The sequence below is a fragment of the Leucopleurus acutus genome (genome assembly GCF_964270905.1).
Source record: "Leucopleurus acutus genome assembly, chromosome: 4".
Taxonomy (NCBI): domain Eukaryota; kingdom Metazoa; phylum Chordata; class Mammalia; order Artiodactyla; family Delphinidae; genus Leucopleurus; species Leucopleurus acutus.
In genome coordinates this window covers 137,559,936-137,574,327 of record NC_139146.1, presented here as the reverse complement: position 1 = coordinate 137,574,327, position 14,392 = coordinate 137,559,936, and the positions used below count along the sequence as shown (strand labels likewise).

Sequence of the window (14,392 nt, the reverse complement as noted above, 5' to 3'; positions counted from 1 at the left end):
AGGTCAACACAAAGCATTGAGCTGATTTCCCGGTGCTATGCAGCTGCTTCCCACTAGCTATTTTACATTTGGTAGTGTATATATGTCAATGCTACTCTCCCACTTCATCCCAGCTTCCCCTTCACCCCCTGTGTCCTCAAGTCAGTTCTCTACGTCTGCGTCTTTATTCCTGCCCTGCCACTAGGTTCATCAGTACCGTTTCTTTAGATTCCATATAGGTGCATTAGCATACAGTATTTGTTTTTCTCTTTCTGAATTACTTCACTCTGTATGACAGACTCTAGGTCCATCCACCTCATTACAAATAACTCAATTTCGTTCCTTTTTATGGCTGAGTAATATTCCATTGTATATATGTGCCACATCTTCTTTATCCATTCATCTGTCGATGGACACTTAGGTTGCTTCCATGTCCTGGCTATTGTGAACAGAGCTGCAATGAATACTGTGGTACACAACTCTTTTTGAATTATGGTTTTCTCAGGGTATGTGCTCAGTAGTGGGATTGCTGGTCATATGGTAGTTCTATTTGTAGTTTTTTCAGAAACCTCCATACTGTTCTCCACAGTGGCTGTATCAATTTACATTCCCACCAACAGTGCAAGAGGGTTCCCTTTTCTCCACATCATCTCCAGCATTTATTGTTTGTAGATTTTTTGATGATGGCCATTCTGACTGCTGTGAGGTGATACCTCATTGTAGTTTTGATTTGCATTTCTCTAATGATCAAGAATGTTGAGCATCCTTCCATATGTTTGTTGGCAATCTGTATGTCTTCTTTGGAGAAATGTCTATTTAGGTCTTCTGCCCATTTTTGGATTGGGTTGTTTCCTTTTTTGATATTGAGCTGCATGAGCTGCTTGTAAATTTTGGAGATTAATCCTTGTCAGTTGCTTCATTTGCAAATATTTTCTCCCATTCTGAGGGTTGTCTTTTCGTGTTGTTCATGGTTTCCTTTGTTGTGCAAAAGCTTTTAAGTTTCATTAGTCCCATTTGTTTATTTTTGTTTTTATTTCCATTTCTCTAGGAGGTGGGTCAACAAGGATCTTGCTGTGATTTATGTCATAGAGTGTTCTGCCTATGTTTTCCTCTAAGAGTTTTACAGTGTCTGGCCTTACGTTTAGGTCTTTAATCCGTTTTGAGTTTATTTTTGTGTATGGTGTTAGGAAGTGTTCTAATTTCATTTTTTACATGTCCAGTTTTCCCAGCATCACTTGTTGAAGAGACTGTCTTTTCTCCATTGTATATTCTTGCCTCCTTTGTCAAAGATAAGGTGACCATATGTGTGTGGGTTTATCTCTGGTCTTTCTACCCATTTCCATTGATCTATATTTCTGTTTTTGTGCCAGTACCATACTGTCTTGATTACTGTAGCTTTGTAGTATAGTCTGAAGTCAGGGAGCCTGATTCCTCCAGCTCTGTTTTTCTTTCTCAAGATTGCTTTGGCTATTCAGGGTCTTATGTGTTTCCATACAAACTGTAAAATTTTTTGTCCTAGTTCTGTGAAAAATACCATTGGTAATTTGATAGGGATTGCACTGAATAGAACTACCATATGACCCAGCAATCCCACTACTGGGCATATATCCTGAGAAAACCATAATTCAAAAAGATACATGTACCACAATGTTCACTGCAGCACTATTTACAATTGCCAGGACATGGAAGCAACCTAAATGCCCATAACAGATGAATGGATAAAGAAGATGTGGCACATATGTACAATGGAATGTTATTTTCTGCATCTATTGAGATGATCATATAGTTTTTATCCTTCAGTTTGTTAATATGGTGTATCACATTGACTGATTTGCATATGTTGAAGAATCCTTGCATTCCTGGGATAAACCCCACTTGATCATGGTGTATCATCCTTTTAATGGGTTGTTGGATTCTGTTTGCTAGTATTTTGTTGAGGATTTTTGCATCTATGTTCATCAGTGATACTGGCCTGTAATTTTCTTTCCTTGCGACATCTTTGTCTGGTTTTGGTATCAGGGTGATGTTGGCCTCATGGAATGAGTTTGGGAGTGTTCCTCCCTCTGCTATATTTTGGAAGAGTTTGAGGATAGGTGTTAGCTCTTCTCTAAATGTTTGACAGAATTTGCCTGTGAAGCCATCTAGCCCTGGGCTTTTATTTGTTGGAATATCGTTAATCACAGTTTCAATTTCATTACTTGTGATTGGTCTGTTCGTGTTTTCTATTTCTTCCTGTTTCAGTCTTCGAAGGTTGTCCTTTTCTAAGAATTTGTCCATTTAATCCAGGTTGTCCATTTTATTGGCATAGAGTTGGTTGTAGTAGTCTATGACACTTTGTATTTTGGCAGTGTCAGTTGTTACTTCTCCTTTTTCATTTCTAACTCTGTTGATTTGAGCCTTCTCCCTTTTTTTCCTGATGAGTCTGGCTAATGGTTTATCAATTTTGTTTATCTTCTCAAAGAACCAGCTTTTAGTTTTATTGATATTTGTTATTGTGTCCCTCATTTCTTTTTCCTTTATTTCTGATCTGATCTTTATGTTTTCTTTCCTTCTGCTAACTTTGGGGTTTTTTTGTTTTTCTCTAATTGCTTTAGGTATAAGGTTAGGTTGTTTATTTCAGATTTTTCTTATTTCTTGAGGTAGGATTGTATTGCTATAAACTTCCCTCTTAGAACTGCTTTTGCTGCATCCCATAGGTTTTGGGTCATCGTGTTTTCATTATCATTTGTTTCTAGGTACTTTTGATTTCCTCTTTGATTTCTTTAGTGATCTCTTGGTTATTTAGTAGCGTATTGTTTAGCCTCCATGCATTTGTATTTTTTATAGTTCTTTTCCTGTCATTGATATCTAGTCTCATAATGTTGTGGTCAGAAAAGATTCTTGATATGATTTCAATTTTCTTAAATTTACTGAGGTTGAGTTGTGACCCAAAATGTGATCTATCCTGCAGAATGTTCCGTGTGCAGTTGAGAAGAAAGTGTATTCTGTTGTTTTTGGATGGAATGTCCCATAAATAGCAATTAAGTCCATCTGGTCTAATGTGTTATTTAAAGCTTGTGTTTCCTTGTTTATTTTCATTTTGGATGATCTGTCCATTGGTGTAAGTGGGGTGTTAAAGTCACCCTACTATTACTGTGTTATTGTTGATTTCCCCTTTTATGGCTGTTAGCATTTGCCTTATGTATTGAGGTGCTCCTATGTTGGATGCATAGATATTTACAATTGTTATATCTTCTTCTTGGATTGATCCCTTGATCATACAGTGTCCTTCGTTGTCTCTTATAGTAGTTTTTATTTTAAAGTCTTTTTTGTCTGATATGAGTATTGCTACTCCAGCTTTCTTTTAATTCCCATTTGCATGTAATGTCTTTTTCCATCCCCTCACTTTCAGTCTGTATGTGTCCCTAGGTCTGAAGTTGGTCTCTAGTAGGCAGCACATATACGGATCTTGTTTTCGTATCCATTCAGCCAGTCTGTGTCTTTTCGTTGGGGCATTTAATCCATTTACATTTAAGGTAATTATTGATATGCATATTCCTATTACCATTTTCATAATTGTTTTGGGTTTGTTTTTGTAGGTCTTTTCCTTCTCTTGTGTTTCCTGCCTAGAGAAGTTCCTTTAGCATTTGTTGTAAAGCTGGTTGGTGATGCTGTATTCTCTTAACTTTTGCTTGTGTGTAAAGCTTTTGATTTCTATGTCAAATCTGAATGAGATCCTTGCTGGGTAGAGTAATCTTGGTTGTAGGTTTTTCCCTTTCATCACTTTAAATATATCTTGCCACTCCCTTCTGGTCTGTAGAGTTTCTGCTGAAAGATCAGCTGTTAACCTTATGGGGATTCCCTTGTATATTATTTGTTGCTTTTCCCTTGCTGATTTTAATATTTTTTGTGTTTAATTTTTCTTTCATTCATATGTGTCTCAGCGTGTTTCTCCTTGGGTTTATCCTGTATGCAACTCTCTGCATTTCCTGGACTTGACTATTTCCTTTCCCATGTTGGGGAAGTTTTTAACTATAACTTCTTCAAATATTTTCTCAGACCCTTTCTTTTTTCTTCTTCTTCTGGGACACCTTTAATTTGAATGTTGGTGCATTTAATGTTGTCCCAGAGGTCTCTGAGACGGTCCTCCATTCCTTTCATTCTTTTTTCTTTATTCTGCTCTGTGGCAGTTATTTCCACCATTCTATCTTCCAGCTCACTTATCCGTTCTTCTGCCTCAGTTATTCTGCTATTGATTCCTTCTAGAGTATTTTTTTTTTTTTTTTTTTTTTGCGGTATGTGAGCCTCTCACTGTTGTGGCCTCTCCTGTTGCGGAGCACAGGCTCCGGACGTGCAGGCTCAATGGGCATGGCTCACGGGCCTAGCCGCTCCACGGCATGTGGACATGAACCCATGTCCCCTGCATTGGCAGGCAGACTCTCAACCACTGCACCACCAGGGAAGCCCTAGAGTATTTTTAATTTCAGTTATTGTGCTGTTCATTACTGTTTGTTTGCTCTTTAGATCTTCTAGGTCCTTGATAAATATTTCTTGTATTTTGTCTATTATATTTCCAAGATTTTGAATCATCTTTACTATCATTACTCTGAATTCTTTTTCAGGTACTTTGCCTATTTCCTCTTTATTTATTTGGTCTTATGGGTTTTTATCTTGCTCCTTTGCCTGTAAGATATTTCTCTGTCTTCTCATTTTGTGTAATTTACAGTATTTGAGGTCTCCTTTCCCTCGGCTGCAGGGTCGTAGTTCCTCTTGCTTCTGTTCTCTGCCCGGTGGTGGGGTTGGTCCAGTGTCTTGTGTAGGCTTCCTGATGGAGGGAATGGTGCCTGCGTTCTGGTGGGTGAAGCTGAGTCTTTTCCCTCTGATGAGTAGGGCCGTGTCAGGTGGTATGCTTTGGGGTGTCTGTGAGCTTAGTATGGCTTTAGGTAGTCTGTGTGCTGATGGGTGCATTTGTGTTCCTGTCTTGTTTGTTGTTTGGTGTGAGGCGTCCAGCACTGGGAGCTGCTGGCAGTTGGGTGAATCCGGGCCTTGGATTCAGATAGAGGCCTCCGTGAGAGCTCTCAGAGATTAATTTTCCCTGGGGCTGGGAATTCTCTACTGGTCCAGCATCCTGGACTCAGTGTTCCCACTCCAGAGCCTCAGGCCCGACTTCTGGTCGAGGGACCAACACCCTGCAAGTCGCTTGTCCCGGCAATAAAGGGGTTTAAAAACAAAAAGAAAAAAAAGTCTCACAAAACCCCAGACAAATGGTAAAAAGTAAAATCAAACAAATAGAAACAGAAACAAGGAAATGCTCACACACAAAGAAACAAAAACAGAACCAAGTAAAGCAAATAGCAAGAGAACAACCAGACAAACAAAAGAACCCAAGACAAAATCAAGCAATTAAGAAGAAAGCCGACAAAAACCCAAAACCACAGCAGAGTGCCAACTGAAGAATGAAGCAAGGAAACAAAACTGAAAAAAATGACATTTTAAAGAAGAAAAAGAAGAGAAAGAGAAAGGGGAAAGAAGACAGAACAGAAAAGCAACATAGAAACAGAAATCTAAAAAAGTAATAATAAAGTAGAAAATATATTAAAGAAAAAAAAAGACAAACAAAACCCCAGAGAAATGTTAAAAACAAAACCAAACAAACAAAAACAGAAACAAGGAAATACACACACACGTAAAAGAAACAAAAACAGAGGCAAATAAAACAAAAGGCAAGAGAACAACCAGACAAATAGAACTCAAAAATGAAATCAATTAGCATTAATACTAACAGAAACACATAACCTAAAAACAAAACCAAAGCAGTGTGCCCACTGAAGAATAAAGCAAGGAAATAGAACAAACTGATAACAATGATTTAAAAATAATAATAATAAAATAAAAAGGGAAAAAACACAGAACAGGAAAGCAAAATAGAAATGGAAATATTAAAAAAAAAACTGAAGAAAAAGAAGAAGAAAAAAATTAGGGAAAAGAACACAGAACAACAGAAAAGCAAAGTAAAAATAGAAATGTATAAAAAAATAAATATGTTATAAAACACAGAGATCCCAAAAGACTAAATAAATAAAAAAAAAACTAAAACAAGAACAAACACAAAAAGAAAGAAAAAGAAACCAAAGGAAAAAAAAAAAGCCAGAACCAACAACAGAATGAATCAAAACATAATAAAATTAATAGTAATAATTATGTTTCCCTGGGGTATCTGCTGTGAAGGTCCTTGCACACTCAGTGAGCCATAGTCCCCCTCCGCCTCCCCAGGAGCCCCTCCTCTGCCTCTGGGCTGGTCTCCAGACCTGCTGTGGGCCCTTTGGGGACCCCTCTGACTCTGATGTGGCCCACTTCCTGCGTGTGCTGCCCCCAAAGTCCACAGCTGCCAGAGCTGGACCATTTTCATTTGTGGGAACACTCATTGTCTACTCAGATGTTCCATAGACACAGGGTCTTCCTAGCTGACCATGGGGATTTAATCTGCAGCTTGTACAGCTGATGGAAAGATTTTCCATCCTCTTCCTCAGTCACCCCGTCCCTGGGGTTCAGCTTTGGTTTTATCCCCACCTCTGCGTGTGGTCCGCCCACAGGAGTCCGGTCCTGAGGCTGCCTTGGAGCTCTTGGGTCTGGCCCTGTGAGGACCGGGTGCAGAGGTGGTATGACTTCTTGGATCACGGGAGCTCCAGCAGTGCCAAATGCACAGGGGAGCCGGCAGCCATGGGTGCAAGAGATATGGCCCTAGTGAGGGCCTTTTCCAGGGCCCAGCATAAGGCATGTAAGGGCCAGTCCTGAGAGGGTGGTTGTTTATTTTTTTAATTGCCCTGCAGCCAGCACGTGAGGGCCAGCTCTGAGGGGGCTTTTTTATGTCTCAGCAGCCAGCACACAAGAGCCAGCCCTGAGCAGGCTTCTTTTATTGTCGTTGGCAGGCGGCGACACGTGGGGAGAGAGAGGTTACAATAGTGGCTCCTCCCCCTGCGTGGGACTCAGCAGTAGTGCCCTGCTTCCATGGCTGTCCAGTCTTCCTCCATAGGCATTCCCTGCTGCGGATTTCTTCCCTCCCGTCCCCTCAGTCCATCTCCCCACAACCAACAGCAGTTCTCGCTCTGGGCCTGTTCTCCAATCCCCACACACCAGCTCCCAGCCCCCTTGCACACCTGTGAACACACATCCCAGTGCGGGGCACATAGGGCCGAGGTACGGACCGTCTGTGTAGTTCTCACTCTGTTCCGTCTGCCACAGATCAGCAACTTCAAGCTCTTCCAACAGCGTCAAATGCTTCCATTCTGTCCCAGTGGATTTCCCCATCGGAGAGGGGGTATCCCCATTACAGAGGGGGTTTCTCCGCATTCGGGAATCTCTCCTCTGCTTCAGCTCCCCCTCCCGAGGGTGCAGGTCCCATTCCGCTTCCTCTCCTCCTCTTTCTCCCTTCCTTTTTTCCATCCTACCCAGTTATGCAGGGATCTTTATAGTCCTTTACATTGTCCAAGGTCTTCTGCTAGTTTTCAACTGGCGTTCAGTGAGAATTGTTGCATCTATAGATGTATTCCTGATGCATCCATGGAGAGAGATGAACTCCACGTCTACCTACTCCTCCACCATCTTGAATCCTCCTAAATTTTTGTCTTAAAGTTACTCCTGTAGAAAAATACTGTAAACCTTGGAAAGTATGTGCTTATTTTATATAACCATTTCAAACTATACGATAAAAATCAAATTTTGAATATTAGTATTTAGCTCTCTCTCATCCCATTTTACAATTCCTCCAGTCCAGTACTCCTTTATCTAGTAAACTTCCTTTCTGCTTTTCCAATTTCTATTCACATCACCCTCAGGTAAGTACAGAAATTTGCAGCCACGTTGAGAGTATGTACCCTCCATTTCCAGAACAGCATTCAGAAAGGAAGGAAAAAGGCCAATAACAGGATGACCACACACTCAGAGCACTGTGCTCCCAGCAAAGCCACCTATGGGCAGGTTTACTAATTGACCCAACTGTGCTGTACGGCCACTGCCAACCTGCCAGGAGTGGAAAGGAGAATTTGAAAAGGAGAAGAGTCAGCAAATTATCTGTGTTGTGTCTGGAGAATGATTGCATTTTCATATGAAATTCAAAACATTATACACATTTTGAAGTAAAAGGATATTACTACAACTTTTGGCAAAATTAGAGTTTACTTACCAGCCACATCTACATTCTAAACATAAAATATACATCAATGCATGTTTGTACATTTAAATAAGTTAAATGTGTTTATTTTCACTTCACAAAGCTTATTTTCACTGTTACAAAGATAGTAGTTTATAAACCTAATCAGGAAATACTTTCTTGTTAAATTCTATTCTCAGAGCTTCAGAAAAACACTTTGAATTTTTAAATTTCTTTAGTTCTCTTTATTAAGGTAAAATTGAAAGAATGTGCAAATACCTTAGCATGAAAAGGTAAATATGGGTTCCTATTTCTTTTTAAATGTGCAAAAAAAAAAGAGGCATTCTTCAAAAAAAAAAAGAAAAAATCCAAATTTAATCAGATTTTTCCCCCAAAGGGGCTAACTATCCAAAATGTGCATTAGTCATTTTCTTGTTCCTCTAGAAACAATCTATAAAAGTTGGATGATTTCAGCAGTCTCAAATAGTTTAGCTGTAAGACTACCTATAGCTCATGAGAATGAAATAAATGATTTTAAAATCCTTTCTAAAATTTCCATCATCCTAGAATTATATATTACCTCTTGGTTCCTTCCACTGGAACTAAAAAAAGTTAAAATGAGTAGCTCTTAAGCTCTGTGGGACTGATAATATGAAGAGGAACAAGAAATAAAAGATGATAACTTACAAGGCAGAGGTTACTCGATCCTGGAATGAATCTGGGGGAATCCAATTCGAGCCTTTCAGAAATATTGGAAGTCCATTAATTTTGAAGTAGAAACTCAGACCACGAGATCCTTTTATGGGCTCTTCTATGAGTTCCACTGTCCTAAAATAAACCTGTTATTAACAGAATTAAATAATGAATACGAAATTTAAAACATAAGCATATGACAAAACCAAACTGTATTGTTTACTATAGCCTTAAAAAAATAAGCAAAAGAGTTTTTTTTTTTTCAGTACGCGGGCCTCTCACTGTTGTGGCCTCTCCCTCTGCGGAGCACAGGCTCCGGAAGCGCAGGCTCAGCGGCCATGGCTCACGGGCCCAGCTGCTCCGCGGCATGTGGGATCCTCCCAGACCAGGGCATGAACCCGTGTCCCCGGCATTGGCAGGCGGACGCTCAACCACTGTGCCACCAGGGAAGCCCCCAAAAGAGATTTTTTTTAAAGTAAACTTCTGAGCAGTTTACAGGAACATAAATTAGTGTTAATTTTCTATCTGCTATGAAGTACTTAATATGGAAGTGCACATTTTAGAAAAAATATATATAAAGAAATTATTGCCAGGTCCTGTTATTTTTCTTTGAAAAGAAAAATACAGAAACCATTAAAGAGTGAAATATACTGTAGCCTTCCCCATGATGTAGGCATTTGCAATTATGTCAAAAGAAATATATTTGAGATAACACTTCAAAATTAAAACAAAAACTGATACTATTTCACAAAAGTGGGGAAAATATGTCACCAGTTAATCTGATGCATCTTTGAAAAACACATTCTCATTTCAGTGTTATTAAAATGTGCCAAAACATGCATTTTAGAATCAAAGAAATACAATACAAGGTATTTCATAATCTAACAACTTTCCAATTTTAATAGCACATTATTATAAAGTCATTTTGCTCAATGGGCAATTTAATCCTAACTAATTATCACATCAAACTCAATGTCTGAGACAGCACTGGTATGGAGACTGGAGATGTAAGTGGTGCTCCAACTGGAAGAAAAGATGGAAGCACACAGTCCAGTGTTATCCTTGCTACGTGAGAAGAAGCTGAGACCTTTGTCCCTGTGACAGTCCAGCCAGGTTTCCCTACAGTTAAGAAGTGAGCAGCAAGACCCTAGATAGCAAAGATTGACATTCTTATCCAAATCTTCATTCTTTCCAGCCATAAACTGGATCAAGTACTGAGAGACACATTTCTATACCAACAAAGCCTTGTCTTGAAACCAAGATTATGCATTTCTTCTCTAGCTAAAAATAATTAATAAATCAACTTATTTCATGTAATAAAAGTGCCCACCATTCTTCCACTTTCTGACTCTTGCCCTAATTAATATGACATGACAAAAGATATCAGAGTTAACTTTATGAGAAGCCATGGAACAAGGCCTGGATGAGGAGGATCTTGACATGGTATTACTACACCTGTTCTTGGATGCAAAAAAATAATGGTTACTGCCAGAGGTAACTTTTTTTTTTTTTTGGTACGTGGGCCTCTCACTGTTGTGGCCTCTCCAGTTGTGGAGCACAGGCTCCGGAAGTGCAGGCTCAGCGGCCATGGCTCACAGGCCCAGCCACTCCGCGGCATGTGGGATCTTCCCGGACCGGGGCACGAACCCGTGTCCCCTGCATCAGCAGGCGGACCCTCAACCACTGCGCCACCAGGGAAGCCCCAGAGGTAACTTTTAAAACATCTTGATGGTAGATTCAAACATCTAGAACAGCAGTTCTTTAAATGTGGCCAGGGGACCATATGAGATCCCTGGGAACCTTTCAAGGGAGTTCCTGAGTTCAAAATTATTTTCACAGTAAAGCTAAAACATCATTTGCCTTTTCACTCTTACTCTCTTTTGAGTGTACAGTGGAATTTTCCAGAAGCTATGTGATGTGTAATGACATGGTCATTCTGACAGCTAATGGAATGTGTGCTTGTGTATTCTGGTGTGTTCTACTTCTCTAGCAGAGGTTGAGGGTATGAAGAGGTACATTTCCAGAGATTAACTCAATTTGTTCTCAGTACTACTGTGCTCTTACTAGCTGCCACTGGTTATTCCTGCTATAATCTCTGTAGCCTCATTACTGTTCAATAAATTCTTATTTTGAATCTCAAAGTTTTCCTTGCAACTTACACAGAAACACAAAAGGACTAGGTACTTTTGTTAACTTGTTTCATGTAATATTCTTAAGTTTTCAAATAAAAACAAATTTTAATTTTAATTGAGACTCATTTAAACAATATTTTATCTCATTCTAAAAGAAAACTTACTTTTAATATGCTTTTCCCTAATTTTTGTCTTAAATTGTTGTCTTAAAATGGGATTAGAAGACTAACATTCTCACCTACAACCACACTGTCTACATTTAAAAGTGCTGAAAAAAATGAAACTGACATATCAGAGAGTCTTCTGACTCAAGGAAGGGAGGAATCTACTCCAAAGAAACTGGGTGAAATGATAAATAAGAAATGAGACTGTGATGAAAGCCATATTGCCCTCCACTTTGTAGATGTTAATAATTTATCTTATTGTATCTTATGCAATGGAACACTTAAAAATAATATTTATGGTGCCAGTTACATTGTAGTATCATTTTGAGACCAATCATTATAAGTATAAAGAAAAGGAACTGAATATTTTAAACTTAGACGGATAAACTCTTCAAAAGGCTAACATTCTTTATTACGTTGTAATACATTGTTTTACGTCATATTATAATGTTTTAAAAACTAGCAATGACAAAAAGCACTAGAGTATCTCATAGGGTTGGTTTTCACACTGCATTTGCTGGAGAAGCACACATATTAGCTGAGAGAGTTTTACAATGGGTAACACTGCTGGTGCCATGGCAAAAATCAAGGCAGTGCCTCCAAACTGTGCTAGTAGCCACTGTATCCTTCACTTTCATGCATTATTGGAGGGGGAGCGGGGGGGGGGCAGTTTCACTTCAGGATGTCCTTGATAAAGCAATAAAAATTATTAATTCTATTAAACCCCAACCTTGAGTACGCATCACTGTACTAGACTGTATGACGAAATAGGAACTATGAATAAAGCATCACGCACGATGGATGTCTTAAGGAAAAGTATCTGGGCCACAGTTTGAGTTGTAAGCTGAATTAGCCATCTGGTTTATAAAACCTGGTTCTTTTAACTTGAAAGAACTGCCAGACAAACTATGGTTATTCAGACTTGGTGACTTGGTAGACATTTTCTTGAAAATGACTGAAGTGAGTCTTGCCAGTTCAAGGCAAGTAACAGTTAAAAATTAGGATTTAGTAAAACTTGTATACACAACCATGAGCTTGACAGCTTCCCAAAAGTCATCAATGGTAATGTTAACAAATTTGAATGTGATTTATATACTAAAATGGTTTAACATTTGAAAACATTTAAAAATCTCTAGACGCCAACATTTTTCAAATAACCAATGCATTATATTACAATAACATATATGGATAAAAAATCCATTATGGGAAGCAAGAAGAACTACAATCCTTCAGCCTGTGGAACAAAAACCACATTCACAGAAAGACAGACAAGATGAAAAGGCACAGGACTATGTACCAGATAAAGGAACAAGATAAAATGCCAGAAAAACAACTAAATGAAGTGGAGATAGGCAACCTTCCAGAAAAAGAATTCAGAATAATGATAGTGAAGATGATCCAGGACCTCGGAAGAAGAACGGAGGCAAAGATCGAGAAGATGCAAGAAATGTTTAACAAAGACCTAGAAGAATTAAAGAACAAACAAACAGAGATGAACAATACAATAACTGAAATGAAACCTACACTAGAAGGAGTCCATAGGAGAATAACTGAGGCAGAAGAATGGATAAGAGACCTGCAAGACAGAATGGTGGAATTCACTGCTGTGGAACTGAATAAAGAAAAAAGAATGAAAAGAAATGAAGACAGCCTAAGAGACCTCTGGGACAACGTTAAATGCAACAACATTCACATTATAGGGGTTCCAGAAGGAGAAGAGAGAGAGAAAGGACCAGAGAAAATATTTGAAGAGACTATAGTCGAAAACTTCCCTAACATGGGAAAGGAAATAGCCACCCAAGTCCAGGAAGCGCAGCGAGTCCCGTACAGGATAAACCCAAGGAGAAACACACCAAGACACATAGTAATCAAATTGACAAAAATTAAAGACAAAGAAAAATTATTGAAAGCAACAAGGGAAAAACAACAAGTAACATACAAGGGAACTCCCATAAGGTTAACAGCTGATTTCTCAGCAGAAACTCTACAAGCCAGAAGGGAGTGGCATGGTATACTTAAAGTGATAAAAGGGAAGAACCTACAACCAAGATTACTCTACCCAGCAAGGATCTCATTCAGATTTGATGGAGAAATCAAAAGCTTTACAGACAAGCAAAAGCTAAGAGAATTCAGCACCACCAAACCAGCACTACAACAAATGCTAAAGGAACTTCTCTAAGTGGGAAACACAAGAGAAGAAAAGGACCTACAAAAAACAAACCCAAAACAATTAAGAAAATGGTCACAGGATCATACATATCGATAATTACCTTAAACGTGAATGGATTAAATGCTCCAACCAAAAGACACATGCTTGCTGAATGGATACAAAAACAAGACCCATATATATGCTGTCTACAAGAGACCCATGTAAGACCTAGGGACACAAACAGACTGAAAGTGAGGGGATGGAAAAAGATATTCCATGCAAATGGAAATCAAAAAAAAGCTGCAGTAGCAATACTCATATCAGATAAAATAGACTTTAAAATAAACAATGTTACAAGAGACAAGGAAGGACACTACATGATGATCAAGGGTTCAATCCAAGAAGAAGATATAACAATTATAAATATATATGCACCCAACACAGAAGCACCTCAATACATAAGGCAACGGCTAACAGCTATAAAAGAGGAAATCGACAGTAACACAATAATAGTGGGGGACTTTAACACCTCACTTACACCAATGGACAGATCATCCAAAATGAAAATACATAAGGAAACAGAAGATTTAAATGACACAATACACCAGATAGATTTAATTGATATTTATAGGACATTCCATCCAAAAACAGCAGATTACACTTTCTTCTCAAGTGCACATGGAACATTCTCCAGGATAGATCACATCTTGGGTCACAAATCAAGCCTCAGTAAATTTAAGAAAATTGAAATCATATCAAGCATCTTTTCTGATCACAATGCTATGAGATTAGAAATGAATTACAGGGAAAAAAATGTAAAAAACACAAACACATGGAGGCTAAACAGTACACTACTAAATAACCAAGAGATCACAAAGAAATCAAAGAGGAAATCAAAAAATACCTAGAGACAAATGACAATGAAAACACGATGATCCAAAACCTATGGGATGCAGCAAAAGCAGTTTTAAGAGGGAAGTTTATAGCTATACAAGCCTACTTCAAGAAACAAGAAATATCTCAAGTAAACAATCTAACCTTACACCTAAAGGAACTAGAGACAGAAGAACAAACAAAACCCAAAGTTAGCAGAAGGAAAGAAATTATAAAGATCAGAGCAGAAAAAAATGAAATAGAAACAAAGAAA

At 38.6% G+C, this 14,392-nt stretch overlaps 1 protein-coding gene across 2 annotated transcripts in view; it reads right to left on the bottom strand.

The window, feature by feature from the left end:
* Nucleotides 1–14,392, bottom strand: part of MANBA (mannosidase beta) — a 113,348-nt gene that overhangs the window by 59,257 nt on the left and 39,699 nt on the right. For both annotated transcript variants that reach the window (XM_082837659.1, XM_082837660.1), the window contains exon 8: nt 8,795–8,946. In XM_082837659.1, coding sequence (XP_082693785.1) covers nt 8,795–8,946 — 152 coding nt within the window. The remainder of the gene's footprint in view (nt 1–8,794; nt 8,947–14,392) is intronic.